Here is a 17,606-nt window from a genome sequence, read left to right on the forward strand (position 1 = left end):
TACAACACTACCAGGACTGATTAAAATCAAATAAGGAGTATCTGTATTTCTTCTATGGTTACAAGATCATAGAATATCCTGAGTTGGAAGGGACTGACAGGGATCATTGAGTCCAACTCCTGGCCCTGCATAGGACAAACCCAACAATCACACCACACCATTGGGAGCATTGTCCAAACACCTGCTGAACTCTGTCAGGCTTGGTGCTGTGACCACTTCCCTGGGAATCCTGTTCCTGTGCCCAGTCACCCTCTGAATGAAGAACCTTTTCCTTGTACCCAGCCTTAAACCTGCCCTGACACAGCTTCGTGACATTGCCTCGGGTCCTGTCACTGTCACCAGAGAGGACCTCAGTGCCTGCCCCTCTGCTGCCCTTTGTGAGAAAGTTGTAGGCAGCAGGGAGGTCTCTCCTCAGCCCTCCAATTTGTCAAGGTCTCCCTGCAGGTGCACAAAGGAACAAACAATACTCACGCCCAGAGTGGTGTTCTCTCTGTTGTAGCCCGCAAAGTGCAAAACACTCTCTGTAGCCATGGCCAGTCCAGTGTGCTGGGACAAGCCCGAAACCCAGTTCTGATGTTTGTTTAGGTACTCCTGAAAAAAAACCAAAACCCAAACTCTAAAATACTTGATTATCTTCAAAACAAGGCAGCTCATAATCAAGTGTGGCATCACTGCAAACTATGGGAAATTTAATTATACACAGTTGTGACAAAAGACTGTGTCCACTCATCCCTTCCAGGCATTGCTCCCCTGGCAATAAGTTTTTCTGAATGTCCTCCTAAATACACAAAGAGTAATTCTCCTTCTGTATTCAAAATGAATAAAGTTATCAAGATAAATGCTTGAAAGCTGTGATCTTCTCTTAAAAGAATCATGTCTGACAAAAAACCCTTATGAGATGAAGTGTTTTGGACTACATGGAAGAAGGGAAAGTAAAGTAATCAATTGTCCTTCCACATAAGGATAGAGTCCCTTGAGGTTTTTTTTTAGGGAAGGAAATATAAACTTCAGGTAGATTTGCAGCGTCCAAGATCTGCAAAAATCAGGTTTTCACAGAAGCAGGCCCATTACCTGTAGATGAGATTTTGTAACAGAGGGAGCCCATTTCATTGCCTCTTGCAGAATCATCCCACAGCGAGCAGCAAAGTCCTTGACTATACTCTAGAATAAAAAGCATCAACACAATCAGTAAAATACAGGACATTTAACATGAGGCATTGGTCTTAAGGGTGTAATAAGCAACAAAGGGAGCAAGACAGTTGCAGCAACATGACACAGTTAAGATTTTCTTTAACAGTTGAATGTGCCCTTGATTAGAAAAGAACTGTCACACTTTAAGTCACGTTAAATAGTTAAATTCAGAAAAAACATAAATACTGTGCCATACCCTATTAGAAAAATCTTACCTAGGGAAGTACTTTTAAAAAATGACCATTCAGAGTAGCTCACTAATTTATCTCCAAGCTATCAAACCGGGCATTATTTCACTCTTTGATAAATCCTGAAGGGCCACCCACCTCTCTGGCTTCATGAGTGTCAGGGACTGTTATTCTGTAGGGAGCATCAGGAATGTCATAGTATGGTTGGTCCTTGTGAATGTCCTAAACAGAAACAATTATCAACTCTCAGTAAGGCAAAATTCACCATCACCTGACATTAACACTACAGGTAGTGAACAAGAAGCCTGATTACCAATCGTTTTTTGCTAACATTTGCTCTCAATTTGAACAGCCCTAAAAGAAACTGTTTGCATTACAGTTTGAATTTTAGAATAAATAATCTCAAAAATCCAAAGCACTCCCCTCAACATTTAGTATAAAAATAAAATTCTGTAAAGCATTTCCATCTTCAAAAATTCCAGCATGTAACAGATTCAAGAAATACAAATACACATACATACACACACTGGAGAGAATACAATCTGAAAACCCTAATTCATAGAAGACCAAACCAACCACAAACCAGAAAAATACCACTGCAGTTTTATTTCAAATGAGACATTTCAACAATTATAAACCACATCTGACAACAACATTTTAGTACTAGTTTTACTGCTTATGAAATAGGGTTGCAAAGATAATTCTTGCTTCACAGAATTTAAAATTAAGATTTTATCAGTATTAGTAAAAAATGAAAATACAAACTTAATTAAGTATCAAATAAATACAGAACAAAGAAAAAATAAAACATTCTAGGAAAGAAAAACACTTACTGCACTAAGGGACAGAGACAATGTCTGCAGAATATCTAGCATAGTCTTCAGCACAGTTCCACTCCACAGCAAGTGAGGAAATCTAGAGCAAGACAGAATTCAGAAACATAATAACCATGGAGAGCTGAGGAAGGCCATGATTTTATCATGGGAGCTGCTTAGAGAGTCAGCTTTATACATTCCTAGGAAAGCTCATACTCAACAGAAGCCACAAAGCCTGCCACGGCTCAAGGCAGCCTGGCTTATCCAGAGCCAAAAGCCAAGAAGAGCTATTGCACAGGAGCTGAGATTGCACTTCTGTCATGGGCACTTGGCTTTGCTCCACCCATGGGAATACTAAGCAGACACACATTTTAACCAGGGGTTTCAGAGCTCAGGCTAAAAACACCATTGAATATAATTTTTCAAGGAGATGTTTCAGGAGAAGTAGCAGCCAAGAAATCCACTTGACCAGTGTCACCAAGTGCCTAAGCAACCACTTAACAGTCATTGTGAAAAGAGAAACATGAAATCTATACTCACTTGTCTACCAGCCCGGATAAGTATTTGTCTGCAACTCTCCTGATCCTCTTGTGAATGTGGTTGAAATTCACAAGCAAGAACTGAGCATGTCTCTCCAGCTCTTCTTCATTCTCCTTGGTTTTAGGCTAAAAAACATGCCAAAGAGACGTATGAAGCTCTTAAAGGATCAGATAACTCACTTTCATAAACTGAAATGAGAACATTTATACAAATTCAAAGTTTTAGTTTCCAGGTAACCTACTTTATCAGCCATCATTGACAGGAAAGCTTCAAACACCTTATCAGCAACAGCTATCACACACTGCATCATGCCTGAGGAGTGGAGAGAAGTGACAGGTTTCATTGACAAAATTACATTTGTTTTATAAACCAGACTTAACAGTTAAAAAGTGTTTATGTTTACTCAGCCAATGTTGAACTTTTTTCAAAACAAAACCAATGTTCTTGGCAAGAATAAAGCAGCAGCAACCTGGTGAACATGATTCATTTTGTTATATAGCCACTTGATTTGCTTCTGCTTTGCAGGCCTGAAGATAATTTCCTCATACCTCAAGCTGAGAGGAAACCTAGACAGGTAAATCTTACCAGATTTGTCTTTCTGAATTGCTTTATCTTCAAAATAGCAAAACATGACTTGGAAGCGATCTTGGTCCGTTGAACGCAGCACCCTGGGGAAGGAGAGTTTTGTAAGCTAGGATGTTTGGGGTTTTGTTTATTTATTTCACTTTTTTGTTTATTTTAGATTTTGTTTGTTTCGGGGATTTATTGATTGTTTTCTTTTAGGGTTTTTTGGCTGTTTCCTAAGTGAAAAAACGAAATATAGATAAACACATACCTCATATACTCCAGGCGGTAAACAGAAAGGAGATAGGTAGACATGGCAAAGTCCAACTTATTGATCAATGCTGACACTTCTGGAGGAGGATCCAAGAGATTGATTATGGTACTCCGTAATTCATTTAGTTCAGCCTAGAGAGGAATACATGAAGTTATCTGAAGTGGGAGTCCTGTATTAGTTTGTGTCTTCAAACATGCATTCAGCTATTTGTTAACGTTTCACCCTTCACAAACAGTATGTCAGGATGCCTCTGCCTGCAGACTCAGACCAACCTCCCCTGACTCAGCAAGTCACAATGCTTCAAATACAGAACAGAACTAAATCTGGAACCAAGCTTCTGGCAGAAATAATTGCTAATTCCCATGCAGTTATACCAATAAAGAAATACAAGTCCTATACTAAATGCATGCAAGTTCAACCAACATCAGCACTGTCCAGCTCCCAAAACTTCACGGACTTGTGCCAGTCTTTGGTGTCACAGAACTATGTACCTAGGCACAATGCAGATTTCTGCATTATTTGGGAGCCAAAGAGTTTTCATAACCCAAAAAAGGCTTGTTTTGCCCTTGGGCAAAATCTGTCCTGCAAAATCTATCCCATAGATGCTAGAGAGAGAGAGAATAATGCCAGTATCAAGCCAGAGCAAACTTAACATTTCTTTGAAAGCCTGAATGTGTTGTTTCCTTTCAAACTTGGAAAGTGCAAGTTTTGTCAGGTATAAAATGGATAAAAAAGCATTAAGAGGCTTCAATCTCCACAAAGACTTGGTTTCTACACCTGATCAAGGCGTAGAAACACCTAAACACTTGTATTAACACTCCATAAAACTGACCCCAAGTCACTTTTGCACCCTGATGTCAGAATATTAGTGTAAAATAGCTGTTTTTCACTAATAGGAGGCAGGCTGAAGGGATGTTGTGCTATTTCAGTATAACAGAGGTACCATGCCATTTAACACTGGCACACATTATGGAAGGAGGTAATAGAAGAAATGAATTCCTACAGAAGTCACGGTGTCATTCTTCATGGCAGAATTGTACTGCAGAACAGATCGCAGTGGCTCTTTGCTGGGAAATGTGAGTAATGGAGACTTGGTGGCAATTTCACACACACCTTCATACCATTCTTCTGGCCAAAGACCTGGAACAGAAGCAGAAATAGGAAGGTGGAATGAAGGATTAAAAAAAATAAATAAATCAAGTTTTACAAAGTTACATGCATTACCAAGCTTTGCATCATTTCTAGGGCAGATTTTTCATGCCTTTAAGCACAGACACTCAACACACGTGATCCACGTTCCAAACTTAGTAAGCATGTTTAGGTGAAGTTTCTATTTAATTGCCATTGTACCCCATGTGTCTTATCTTCCATTCCACTAATCTGGCTATCAAAACTCATAACTAAGGCTATTAACTTAGGAATAAAACTAAGGTTGTACCATGCTGAATCTGATAATGAAACCGCAAAGATTTAAAGAAATCCCACCAGAGAACTGTCACATAAGCTGTTTGCTTTTGAAGTATCTTCATGCTTGTAATTTTTCTTCAAGCTACTGTGAATGGTTTGCACAGAGTTATATTTAGATTCATGAAAAGTTTAAATGTGAGCAGCCACGTTGCTCTCTTAGAATGCAGAGTACCTGATCCTTCCACAGCAAATCCCATCAGCACCGAATACAACCAGAAATCGCGGAACAGCTTCTGCAGCCTGGGCTTGGCTTCCTTGATGGGCGGCAGGCGTCTAGTGAGCTGGCAAAGAAATTAAAATTAACATTAGAAAACGGTGGGAGGTAGAATAACTCAATTCCACACTAAGGAATCAATTAATGTATCTTCTTCACCATGATTTACAAAGGTAATATTCTTTGTCACCTATGAAAACTAGTATTATATTGCTATTGTTATATTAATGAAATTTTCTTTTTGGAGAGCTGAAAGGCGAACTTTGAGATGCCTGAAGTAGGAATTTCCTTTGTTTTACATAGGAATAACACCATGCTGATACAGTAACCTCTGAGGAGGATACATAATATTAGTATACTATCCACTGCAGGGAGGAAGAGACCACATGGTCCTTTAAACTGTGCTGAAGACAATGCCATGCAGCTTTGCTGCAGTGTAAAGGAACTCCAAACTAAATAAATATTAGTCAAAAACACTTCTGGTTGCTATTGTTTATCAGCTTTGTGGAAATACATTGAGGCACCAGTTGGGGATCTTTCATTGTTTGCACCCACGCACAGAATGACATCAGTTCTGAAGAATTTACTATCTAAACAGGCAAGTAAAAGAGCATTATTTTCAACACATTTACTTAAATTCTCTGATACTTTTTGCACAAACAGCTGTTGCCACCGGAGGAGCAGTATATCCTCTCAGCCAACATGATACACAACTTCAGATAAATTTATATAACAAAGATCATACTGTGTTATCCTAAAAAGAGTTAAAGCACAGGCAGTGTATAAAAAGTAAAAGAAATTGGCCATTAAACCACAAGCTTTATTCAATATGACTGTATATTACTACTGTAAACTTTATTAACAAAATGTTACGTTCTAATCTAGCTTGAAGAAGTTTTCTCTAACCACAATAATTCTCTCTAAGTGTGAGAGCCAGCAGTACTTCAGTGAAACCTTACATAAAGCCAATTTTGGATGCATCTGTAAATCATGAGGGAGATTAGTCATTTAAAAAAGAACAGCATGAAAAAATCTCTCCATGATAATAAAATCAGTCTGAGTTTAAGCTGGTGAACAGCACTGTGGTAAAAACCTGTTTGTGCAATGAAAATCTTTGCACCAATACAACACCAGCTGAAGAAACCCCATCACAACCACAGAAGCCTCAAACACTTTGCACTAAGATGCTCCCCCCGCCCCCCATTTCAGCACAAAAAAGCAACTACAGGGCTTTTCCTGTCATTAACAGTCAAGTTTATGTGCATGCTTGACTTTGAAACTTTACATACGCCGATTTTTGCTCAAAGACCTTCCTCGAAAAGGGACCAAGTACCTGCAAAGCTATAAAAGTAGTTCAACAAACAACAGAGAATTCAGCAGAGATCACTAGGCAAGGGAGGGATTTTGGCTGACGAAGTAAGTTTAGCAGTGTTTGGTTTAGAGAATGTTTACTTTGGGAGATGCACAAAAAACCAGCGTCAAAGTTCAGATTTAAACCCTGCCGTTCCCTTTACTAGAGCTTTTCAACACATTCTTCCCCTACAGTGGCTTAAAGGTAAGCTTCTTTTACCTCTCCTGTTATTTTGGGTAGATCTCACCAAAGACATGCATATTGCAAAGAAGGGGGATGTTTTGCCTGTGTAAGTGCAGCTGAGCAGTAACAACTTTGGTGAAGATGAGAATGTAAAGTTGGGAATACAGACAGTAAATTCTGCTGTGTCAAGAGCAGAAAATGTTTATCAATGGTTACTGGACAGAGGATCTCAGCCCTAAGGGCCTGACTTCTGGGGGCGGGGAAAAAACTAATGAATTTATGGAGAAACAATTAGAAAAAGACTGACTCGAGATGTTCACTCCCAGTGTAAACCCTTCATTTTTGCAAAACAATGTATTCTTTTATATGGGAGGATCACCTTAAACTAGGATTTAAAGCAAATTAGTCTGGGAGAGAGTTTCAAAAATTAATCTGTCAGCTCAGTTATTTCAATCCTGTTACAACATCGTTTGAAAATATTTTCCTTCAAGATTTTATTCACTGATATACAGGTCAGTGAACAGGTACAAGTATGTGAACCTTCATACTTTACAGAACAGCTCTGTTTCCTAATTTAAAAAGCATTTTTATCAACAACTTCTTAAGATTTTCATTTTAACTGTATTCAGTATTTTGTCCTGTATTATATTGTAAATAACTGTCTTTTTACTCAAGAAAGTGTATCAATTGAGATTAACTTTATAAAATCATGAAATAACTTTAAAGTTAAATAGGGGCAAAACCCAAGGCCTGGCATTCAGACACCCATTCAGTTTCAGCACACAGATCTATTGAACACCTACATTTTGATCTCTGACTGTTGCAGGAGAGAATTACACTTTTTCCTATCTTTGTAAGATGACTTTAATTACTACACCCAATATTATGGTGAAAAGTCTCTCAGACCTACTTTTTGGTAGAGAGTTTTACAGCTGAGTAAGTCTAATGGATTCTCTTCAAATATACACTGAAGAAAATTCTTGATTTTAAAAATAATTTAAAAATGCAACAGTCCAATACTCAGTAGATGAAAAGACTGATTAAGTTTCCCTTAGAAAAATGTAGGTTCTACTTAAATGTAATCTCAAACAAAAGAGGTGAGGTTACAAACCTAGAACTGGGATCACAGTAAGCCTAGAGAAACAAAGTTCTGAAGGGAGCTCACAGAGACTTCACATCATGAAGAAAACAGAGAACACGAGTTCTGCAGTGCTACACAAAAGTGAAACAAAACATAACTAAGCCAAAAGCAGAATCAAGCCAATCCATTACAAAAGTGGCAGATGAGGACAGAGAGCTGCAGAAAGGGTGGACATTGAGTAACACACCCGAGTAAGGCCATGAGCAGGCCAGGCCAGACGTTTATGCCCTACACTTCCCCCACTGCAGTCTCACTGATGGTACTATTTGCACTAATAGTGCAAATACACATATTTCTACATGCCTAGATATCCCTTATTCACCAGATTGCTGTCTTGCTTTTCAAAAATACTCCCGCAAAACTTCTATTTTTTTGTTGTAGCTACAGGATGTTTGTTTTTAAAATTTTTCAGTAATCTCAGCCTTCTGGTATGCTCCTGCAGGGGATTGGATCAGGAGTCCCTCTTGCTCCTACCAAGCTCAAATCTGACTTCACATTGTATTTTCAGCACACACTACTCACAAAGTTAGGGCACAGTTCAAGTGTAACAGTTTAAAATAAAGAGTCCCACATATTCTGGGTAGTGAGTTTGGAACTGTTGAAATATGCCAGTAATGACTATTTGTATGGAAGGAGGCAACCAATTCTTTGGCAGGCTAGAGGCATTGTGTAAGCAAAACCAATTACCAGTAAAACAGACTTATCCATCTAATTGACATCTGCTCCACTAAAAAACAATGCTGTAGAATAAGGTAACTATAGATCTGCTGCTGCGACAAAAATCAGCATGCACCTAAAATTAGGGATTAGATAGCTGAAATTCAATTATCCTTGTCTCTCCCAACTGTCTAATGCTGTCTTCCAGGCTTTCACCTGTCAGAATGAAGTTCCTACTTCAATTTCTTGCCCTTGCTCTCATCATAACCTCCACTTTTTGTGGAGTCAAGGACGTCACTGAGCATTTTGAAAGCCTTAAAGGTGCACAGCCACACGAAAATGGGACTTACATGCCAAACCTACCACTCGAGTTCCACAGGGAAAACACCATCACTAATGACCTGATTCCTGAAGAGGAGGAGGAAGAGGACTACCTAGACCTTGACAAGATACTGGGTGAAGATGACTACAGTGATATTATTGATGCTGCCCCACACATGGTTTCTGAAGTTCAGCAAGGAAATATTCTTGAACTATTCCATGGCAAAACCAGAATCCAGCGCCTCAATATCCTCAACGCAAACTTTGGCTTCAACCTTTACCGCAGTGTGGCAGACAAGGCCAGCCCCTCAGACAATATTATCATGGCTCCTGTTGGCATTTCCACTGCAATGGCTATGATTTCCCTGGGCCTGAAGGATCAAACCCAGCAGGAAGTGTTATCTGTTCTTGGCTTTCAAGAGTTCATTAATGCCAGCAGCAAATACGAGCTCATGACTGTTCACAACCTCTTCCGCAAACTCACCCATCGGCTCTTCAGGCGCAACTTTGGCTACACCCTGAGGTCTGTCAATGACCTTTATATTCATAAAGACTTTTCTATTCTCAATGACTTCAAAAACAATATGAAAACATACTACTTTGCTGATGCCCAACCAGCTGATTTCTCAGATCCCAGCTTCATAGCCAAAACCAACGAACGCATCTTGAAGCTGACCAAGGGATTAATAAAGGAGGCTCTTGTGAATATAAACCCTACAACACTGATGATGATTCTTAATTGTCTTTACTTTAAAGGTAAGACTCCATTATTTCAATCTTAGTGATGGATTTTCTCAGTTTGCAATGCACTGCTATATGTCATTAGAAATCCCAGACAGAATTTAAGTCTAATGACCACTACAAAAAACCTACTGACTCCCTCAATTAGGAATCTGTATTATTAGCCCATTTTTTGCCTCTTTCTGTAGCATGATTCTCTGAAGTTAGTGGGCATTGTATACACAGAGCAAATGCTTACTACTTCCAAAACCTTAATAACTCACAGTGAGACAGAAAAACAACATATGAATGCAGAATAGCCCCAGAAATCACAAGCTTTGTAGAAGTACCAGATGGGGAGGTACAGATCCATATGCAAGTCATTAATCACATTCAGTCCTGGCATCACTGAAATGGTACAGCTTGATTTCAGTTAAAGCACTTAACATCTCTGAAGTATTCACAACTCATACAAATGACTACAAAGAATTTCAGCTTGAAGGAAGCATTTTTTAAATATGATCAGAGCATGCTCTTTGTCAACAAGTCCATACAGGAGACCTAAGAGAATAACCAAACACTGTTCTTCTACAACTAAAACCAAACACATTCTCTACATGGAATAATTCAGTTAATTCAGCATGAATGGTTTGCTGATATGGGCTCCTTCGTGTATTAGTAAAGGCTGAACAGTTAAAGAGGCTTGAAGTAAAGACTCTACAATATATTCTTATTATAAACCCTTATTTTCAATGTCTTTACATTTAAACTAAAAGCCTGTGGTGAAATTTTCAAGATGAATTATCTGCCTCAGGTTGAAAGTTTGTCAGTTTTTCAACAAACTTTTAAAATTATATTAAATGAGCAAGAGGTGGGAGGGGCCAATGAAAGAAGAACTGAGGATAAAAGGAAATCTGTTACTGACTGTTTAAGATGAAAATCAGATAAAGATGGCTTAAAATATGGGTAAGAAAAGACAGATTAGCCCAAAAGGGTAACAGTGTTTGCAAATACAACACATTCCTTTCCATAATTCAGAGGAGTTTACTTTCTCCCAGTTTTGTCCCTGCTTCCAGGAAACAAAGACCTCTCTCACACCTGTCATCTCAGCAGGTTATAGAAGCAACATGCTCATAAATGTACCTTTTCCCACTCACTTGCAAGGAATTATTTCCTTGAATAATGCCACTTATCCCTAAAAGAATCTGAAGCAATCATTAGCATAAAATCCCGATAATCTCCTATTCTCAGGTACCATCCAACAGGCACTTACTTGTATCCCTGACTATGTGCCTGATGATCATATCATACTAAATACAGGGCTTTACTGCCTGTTAAACCATCCTAAGAAAAGGACTACACAAAGTGAAATAGATTTTTTAAAAAAATATAATTTGGTGAAATTATATTTACCCATTTGTTTCACTCTAAATTTATTAAATACTTGTGCCATCTCAAAATAACAAAAACACCATAGACAGCTGTGGTATTGAAACTCTTGAGTTACCAAAATGAAAAAGACTTTAGGGTTTTTCTTCTGCCCATTTAGTCCCATTAGTCCAAATTGCCTTGGTGCCATCTGCTGAAGGCTGTAATTTCTAACCCTCAAAACAAGGATCAATTCTCCACTGCTCTCATTCTTTTGTATTACAGTGACAATCTCTTGGGAATTCTACTTTGAGTGGAAATGAACTTTTTAAAAGCAACTTCTGCTCCTAGGTTTCTTAGTTTCCCCACTGCTCCTTCAAAAATGTCAATTTTTCCAGAGTTTTCCATTTGCACTGTTGTCCCACTGCAGAAAAGCTCTGTTAAGCCCTCAGAACTAAGAAACCTGTAAGCACTTCCAGATATAGATGGTCAGTACAAGACTGAGTAGTGGAATACTTGAGAAACACTGTGAGGTTTCAAGCTCCTTTAACATTAAAGACCATCAAGAAACTATTGAAAACTACGTTGGTAAGAAACACATTTTATCTTTTATAGATGTCCAGCCTACCCCCCATTCTGCACAGCTCTGAGTAATCATTTTTGAGCCTCCTATCAAGTAGGAGCTGGTTATTTTAGCCATGGCAGTTTTGGCAACTGACAAATGTTGACAGGTCCAAAATGTCCTGATTCTTTCTGAGATTGCAGTCACAAATGTAAAAGAGGAGTCACTCAATGGAGACAACACCTACTTTCACAGATGCATCCAAAAGACATCTTGAGGGAAGATTCAAAACAGTCACAAAAGTCATAAAGTGCCAGCTGGTTTCAGCTGGCACACAGCTCCTGCTAGGGATCAGTGTTCTACCCCAAGAAAAACACATTTACAAAAGTGAATCCAGGAAAAATGTTCCCCAGCTCCTCTCTTTTACTAGGAAGAGCAGATTACGTCTCCCATCCCTCAGTGGATGGCAGTGCTCCTGAAGCTCCCCTGGCCCACAGCAGCCTCATGTCACTGGCCAGCCAGAGTTTTACACCTGTGAATTCTGCTCCCTGCAAAACAGATACTGGGTTTTCCTTGGAAGTGAGACTATTTGTTTGAGAACAGCATAATCCATTTTATACCCCATACTATTCAGACTATTAACCACAATCTGATCACTTCTCAAACTGGTCCCCACCAGCCTGACATATGCAGGAACTATTAGAATGAAAGTTGGACTTAAGGCTTTTCTTTTCTTTTTCACAGCAAATCTGGCAAGGAACCAATTAAGGTTATATTGTAGGCTCTCCACACAGTCACAGTCACATTCCTCACATATTTGCTTGCCAAGGATGACCTAAATTCCTGAGTTTTTACAGGAAATACTGGTAACCCCATTTCCACTATAATCTTCTAGCTTTGTCTGCCCCTTAAGAAATGATGTTTATTCCAGAGCCATAGTTCCATAAAAAGACTAATGGAACACTGCATTTAAAAAAAACTTCTTTCAAACAGTCAATAAATATTTCTGGTATCCAGAGTATCTCCACATAAAAAGCTTCAAACCCTGATGGCAAAGCTTTCTGGGCTGCAAAAATGTGTTGGACTGCATTATTTGGGCATAAACCTGTCAGATTTCAGCACATCTACAGGAGCCTGTTATCACATCAAGCTGGATCACAGAATTAAGCAGTCAACACCCCAACTCTTCACGCTAAGACAGAAAATGAACCATTCAGAATGCCAAAGGTAACATAATGTCTTCAGCATAGCATCTTTTATAACCTGATGGAAAATGAATCCAGCCCTTACTTAGCTTGATACACCACTAACGTTCTCCAAAGAGGTGTCTTCAGAACTGGATTCAGGCATCACATCTGTCAGAAAACACAGCTGGGTCAGGTGTTCTGCTAGAGGCAAACCCTAAAAACCGTTTTGCATCTCTTAAAATTTCTAGCTTCCCCATAGGGAAAAATAATACACACTAACCACATTCTCATTTCCTAAACAAATTCTTAAAAGCAGGTTTGTGTTCACCTGCTTTTGTAATTCAGAACACTCAAATCAGGCAAATGCTAAGTTAGAAAGCCAGGAATTTTGAAGTCACTTTAAAACTTTGTCTTCTAATTCAGGCTTCACTGAAATCAACCATCTCCTGCAGTGTCAGAGTCCAGGGCATCCCCCTGGGCACTCTGGATGGTCACAAACCTCAGTAGAGAGGCCTGGGACCTAAGAAAGATGGTCTGGGGTCTGTGCAGGGGGGTTTGCCTGGCACAGAGCCCAGGAAGACACAGTCTTTGATTTTGGTCCATGAGAAAAACTTCTAACACAGAGAAGAATTGCAAGTCACAAATGTGTAACAGACAGTAGTGTAGTTTATCACCATGTAGAAGATTTTGTAGTTTTGGGATTTTTAGAATGGAGGTGCAAGGAGACAAGATGGAGGAATTAGGGTGGAACCCCGAGTTCTTCTTCTTCTCCCTTGGCATCCATTTTGTGCAGTGACGTCGGCACAAATTAGTTTGATAGGATTGGGTCAAAGTAGAAATGACCCTTCTAGTATAGATACGAGGCATTGGCACAGAATGGTAAGTAATAGCCACATAGTTATCCGTATAAAAGCAGAGTCACCTCCCATCACGGGGGGAGTCACATAATGTCTGAGCTACTGTGAACATCTTGGCCAGACACACAAAGAACTTACAAGATAAGAATTAATAAACAATGCGAGAAACCAAAAAAACCTAGACCTTGAGACTCTTCATTCTCGCGCCGAGATCAGACTCAGACTCAGACCTAAAGCCTTCAGAGGTCAGGGCACAGGCAGACCCACACGAACCACCAGCCTTGAAATCATGGGTGAAAGAAACATAAACCCAAGACTGCAGTAACTCCCAACCCACGTGACCCCAAGCTTAGCGTAAACCTATTCTGGGAAGATTTCTTAAACAGCCACCTCGGGGGTTTTATCTGTGTTGTGCATTGTCTGACCAGGCACTTGGGAGAACAAGTTCCCAGTGGAAATGACGATGAAGCGAAGTTTCCGGCTGAACGAGAAGCAGACGGTGAAGGTGCCCATGATGCAGACCAAGGGCACCTTCCTGGCTGCTGCCGACCCCGAGCTGGACTGCGGCGTCATCCAGCTCCCCTTCGTGGGCAACATCAGCATGCTCGTGGTGCTCCCGCACAAACTCGCTGGCATGAAGGCCCTCGAAAAGCAGATCACTCCTCAAGTGGTGGAAAAGTGGCAGAAGAGCATGACAAACAGGTATTTTTGCTGTTGAAACCTGCTGAAAAGCACATCTTGGTAAAATCTTAATGTATTTTCTTGATGAGACTAGTGAGGGTAAGTGAAGCATGCAGAGGACAGTATGTTTTGATAATTAAAAAAATGGAACCTAAACAAAACCTCCAAAGAATGGATTTACTGATTTAAAAATCAGGACCAGTAAGCTCTCAAAATTTAAATACCATCAAGGATGACTGAGGTAGAAATTCTTTCTATTCAAAATTCTTTCTATTGAGTATTTAATGATATAGATTTTAAGAAAAGATTTTTACTGATGAAGTTTACAACGAGAAGGAAAAACAGGATTGTGAAAAGAACAGATTATTCTGCACTAATAATAATCTTGGTCACATCAGCCTATGTTCAGTTCAGCACTGAGCATTTCAACAGAGCTGTGTGTAAAGGAATATGGAATTACATTCCATAATCAACAACGGACATCACAATTATAAGAAGGAAAAATAATAAAGCCGCCCTTGAGGAAGATGACAGGGTAGGTGTATCTGTCTTCAGACTTGATAAAAAGAGATTATTTGATGTACTATCCAGGAATTCAACCTATTTCTGTAGTACACAATAAATGACAAATCTTCAGTTTAGTACTTCAGAAAATCTGACAGCTTGACACTTACTACAAGCATGCACTGAACTGAACTGCTCAAAGTCACATACCTTACACACAAAAATAATGCAAATCATTATGAATGAAATATCAAATTGACAAACTAACAGTTTTCACAGGGGAATTATTTTTTTAAGCACGTTTTAAAAGTCATGATGCTCAAGTTCTGAAAGCAAAAGTACAGTCCTGTATATCTGTGTCCTGCTTGCTGAGGACAGCAAAACATCCAAACCACAACAGGTCTGTAAAGCAAAGTTGTGCACATACATATCTGCTCAATGATTTTTTCCTTTTTTTTGTTTACTTTTACTAGAACAAGAGAAGTGGTTTTGCCTAAATTTAAGCTGGAGAAGACTTATAACTTGATTGATTATCTGAAATCCATGGGAATAGAAGAACTATTCAATGGAAAAGGCGACTACTCTGGTATTTCAGATGAGAAGATCACCATTGACAGGGTATTTACTCCTCAGTTCACCTCCTCTCTGATTAAACTCTATCACCCAATAACATGGCAGCACAGTAACAGTATTGCACAGTAAGCTAAAATAATAGTTTTTCCTCATCTTTTCTGGAGGACATAGGAAGGACAGTTGTGGGTTTGTCCTTGTCCATTCACATAATGAAGCACGTGTTTAATCAGATGTCAAAGGCACTAAGAGTGTTGTGGTCCCTCAGGAACAGGGTTCTCCACAGAACAAACCCCAAAGGTCTTTGGTGCTGTGTAGGCTGACCAGCAAGGGTGTGGGACACGGAGCGGGGAAGGCTGTCAGCACATCATTCCTGTACTTATGAGAGCTTCAATTTCTCTCATTTGTTTTCCTGTTTTGTTTCCCTGAACAGTTCAACCACCAAGGCACAATCACAGTGAATGAGGAGGGCACGGAGGCTGCAACAATAACCACCGTGGGGTTCATGCCTCTCTCCACTCAGATCCGCTTTGTCGTCGACCGCCCCTTTTTGTTCCTGATCTATGAGCACCGCACCAGCTGCCTCCTCTTCATGGGCAGAGTTGCCAACCCTGCCACATCTTAAAAGCAGAGAAGATCCTCCAACACTCTGTTATCCATGGGCTGTATAATTACATGTTAAAACACCAGTATCATAAAGGAAAATTTATTGTCGTATTAGCCAATACAGAAGTCACTGGTATAAAAAGAAAACGTATTATCTACAGGTATTTTTTCTTGAATGGACTCAAAGCAGTAGATAATTTGACTGCAATTTAAAATGGTTAGTGTCATGTATTGATACAAGTGTATTACTAGCGAAAAAACCAAAAAAACAAAGTGACTTACACTTTGTGTTTTGCATCAGTGTATAAAATGTAATCAATAAAGTATTTAGACTATCTGGAGTCTCGAAATTTAGCTCTAAGTTTGTGCTAGGATGTCTGTTTATGATAAACAGGACTAAAGAAATCCTGAATACCTGACCAGCCATAGACACCTAAGTCTCTCCTGGGCACTTTACACAATTTAACTTGAAACAGATGAAATGTCTCCATTCTTTCTTTCGCTTGCATCATTTAATGTTCAGTGAATACACATAATGTGTATTAACATTCAAACTGATGCAGATAATGAGCCTCACGGACCAGTGTATCAAGTAAGAGGAGACAGAAATGTCTTGGAGGAATGAAATACTAAGGGACCCACTACTTTTCCCTGATCTAACTAGTATGGCTTCAATACTTCCTCTGACCTTCATTGGTACAAGAGGTACCAATTAGGCCAGCCTGGTAAATGATATAATTATCCTCAGAATGCCCTTTAGAGGGAAAGCAGTCAGCAAAATGCTCTTTTCACTGGCTCAGTATCATCTAATCCTCTCTAGAAAAAAAGCAATTTATAGCAATCACTCTGTTAATATTCCAGTGCACTTTCCATACTTGATTTAATGGACGAAACCTTTCAAGTCACTTCAAACTTTCTAAATTGTTCTGGTAACAACACCAATTCTGTTCAAATGTGTCACACTTGAAAATGAGAAGATTTACCCCCACTCTGTAGAATATCACTGTCTACCTGCTACCAGGAACAGAGCTGCATCATAGATTCAAATTATTAAAGACAATTAACATACTCACCTCTGCATCCCTTACTTTACATCATACCTTTTTAAAAAATGTGCCTCATAATCCAGTGAGAGTATTTTTATTAGTTTTTGCATTATCAAATACTGTACCTATCTATATATATTATAAGTTTGTCTTATGTTAGCAAAAAACCACTAATAACCTTCAAACCATTATTTAAAGAATTATGAATTTTCTTAAAAAGGTGTTTTTCCAATATTAAGTTTAACTTGTTGATTTAATTTTGCTTTTATATACTGCTGTTTGTAATTTTACATCTACTCCAATTATATGCTCCATACACAAAAAGCTTTTCAACCTGTCAGCTAGTGAAATACCGGTATTAGATGATGAATGATGAAGAGCTGATACTGAATAGGAAACTCAAATGTTTCCCCCATTCCTATCTTTTAAGTCCATCACATGATAGACAATTTTCAGTACTGGAAGTACAAAACAGAAATCATTAACATTCATATACACATTTTATTGTTTTATCTGTATTCAAAAAGGAAAGCATACACAAGAAAGAAAAGCATACGCAAAAGTTTAAATATTCATGTCCTAGGTTAATTAGCTTATCA

The 17,606-nt window shown here is 39.0% G+C and overlaps 2 protein-coding genes across 2 annotated transcripts in view; one reads left to right on the forward strand and one right to left on the reverse strand.

Annotated features, from left to right (window-relative positions):
• Positions 1 to 17,606, reverse strand: part of PI4KA (phosphatidylinositol 4-kinase alpha) — a gene marked incomplete at its 5' end in the record, with an annotated part of 55,383 nt that overhangs the window by 17,414 nt on the left and 20,363 nt on the right. The window contains 10 exons of the mRNA XM_083874272.1: positions 472 to 591; positions 1,072 to 1,161; positions 1,518 to 1,601; positions 2,213 to 2,294; positions 2,735 to 2,859; positions 2,976 to 3,046; positions 3,320 to 3,402; positions 3,570 to 3,703; positions 4,576 to 4,712; positions 5,212 to 5,320. Of these exons, the coding sequence (XP_083730398.1) occupies positions 472 to 591; positions 1,072 to 1,161; positions 1,518 to 1,601; positions 2,213 to 2,294; positions 2,735 to 2,859; positions 2,976 to 3,046; positions 3,320 to 3,402; positions 3,570 to 3,703; positions 4,576 to 4,712; positions 5,212 to 5,320 (1,035 nt within the window). The remainder of the gene's footprint in view (positions 1 to 471; positions 592 to 1,071; positions 1,162 to 1,517; positions 1,602 to 2,212; positions 2,295 to 2,734; positions 2,860 to 2,975; positions 3,047 to 3,319; positions 3,403 to 3,569; positions 3,704 to 4,575; positions 4,713 to 5,211; positions 5,321 to 17,606) is intronic.
• On the forward strand, positions 6,695 to 16,960 carry SERPIND1 (serpin family D member 1). The gene is made up of 5 exons (XM_083874088.1): positions 6,695 to 6,808; positions 8,794 to 9,662; positions 14,029 to 14,302; positions 15,259 to 15,403; positions 15,789 to 16,960. Exons 2-5 carry the CDS (start codon positions 8,810 to 8,812, stop codon positions 15,978 to 15,980), a joined length of 1,464 nt encoding a protein of 487 aa, XP_083730214.1. The 5' UTR covers positions 6,695 to 6,808; positions 8,794 to 8,809; the 3' UTR covers positions 15,981 to 16,960.

The sequence above is a fragment of the Zosterops lateralis genome (assembly GCF_965231275.1).
Source record: "Zosterops lateralis genome assembly, chromosome: 17".
NCBI lineage: Eukaryota > Metazoa > Chordata > Aves > Passeriformes > Zosteropidae > Zosterops > Zosterops lateralis.

Coding starts and splice junctions, on each gene's coding strand:
- SERPIND1 (XM_083874088.1), top strand. CDS start 8,810: ATGAAGTTCCTACTTCAATTTCTTGCCCTTGCTCTCATCATAACCTCC. Junction 14,303..15,258: donor CAGAAGAGCATGACAAACAG/GTATTTTTGCTG, acceptor TACTTTTACTAG/AACAAGAGAAGTGGTTTTGC. Junction 15,404..15,788: donor AGAAGATCACCATTGACAGG/GTATTTACTCCT, acceptor TTCCCTGAACAG/TTCAACCACCAAGGCACAAT.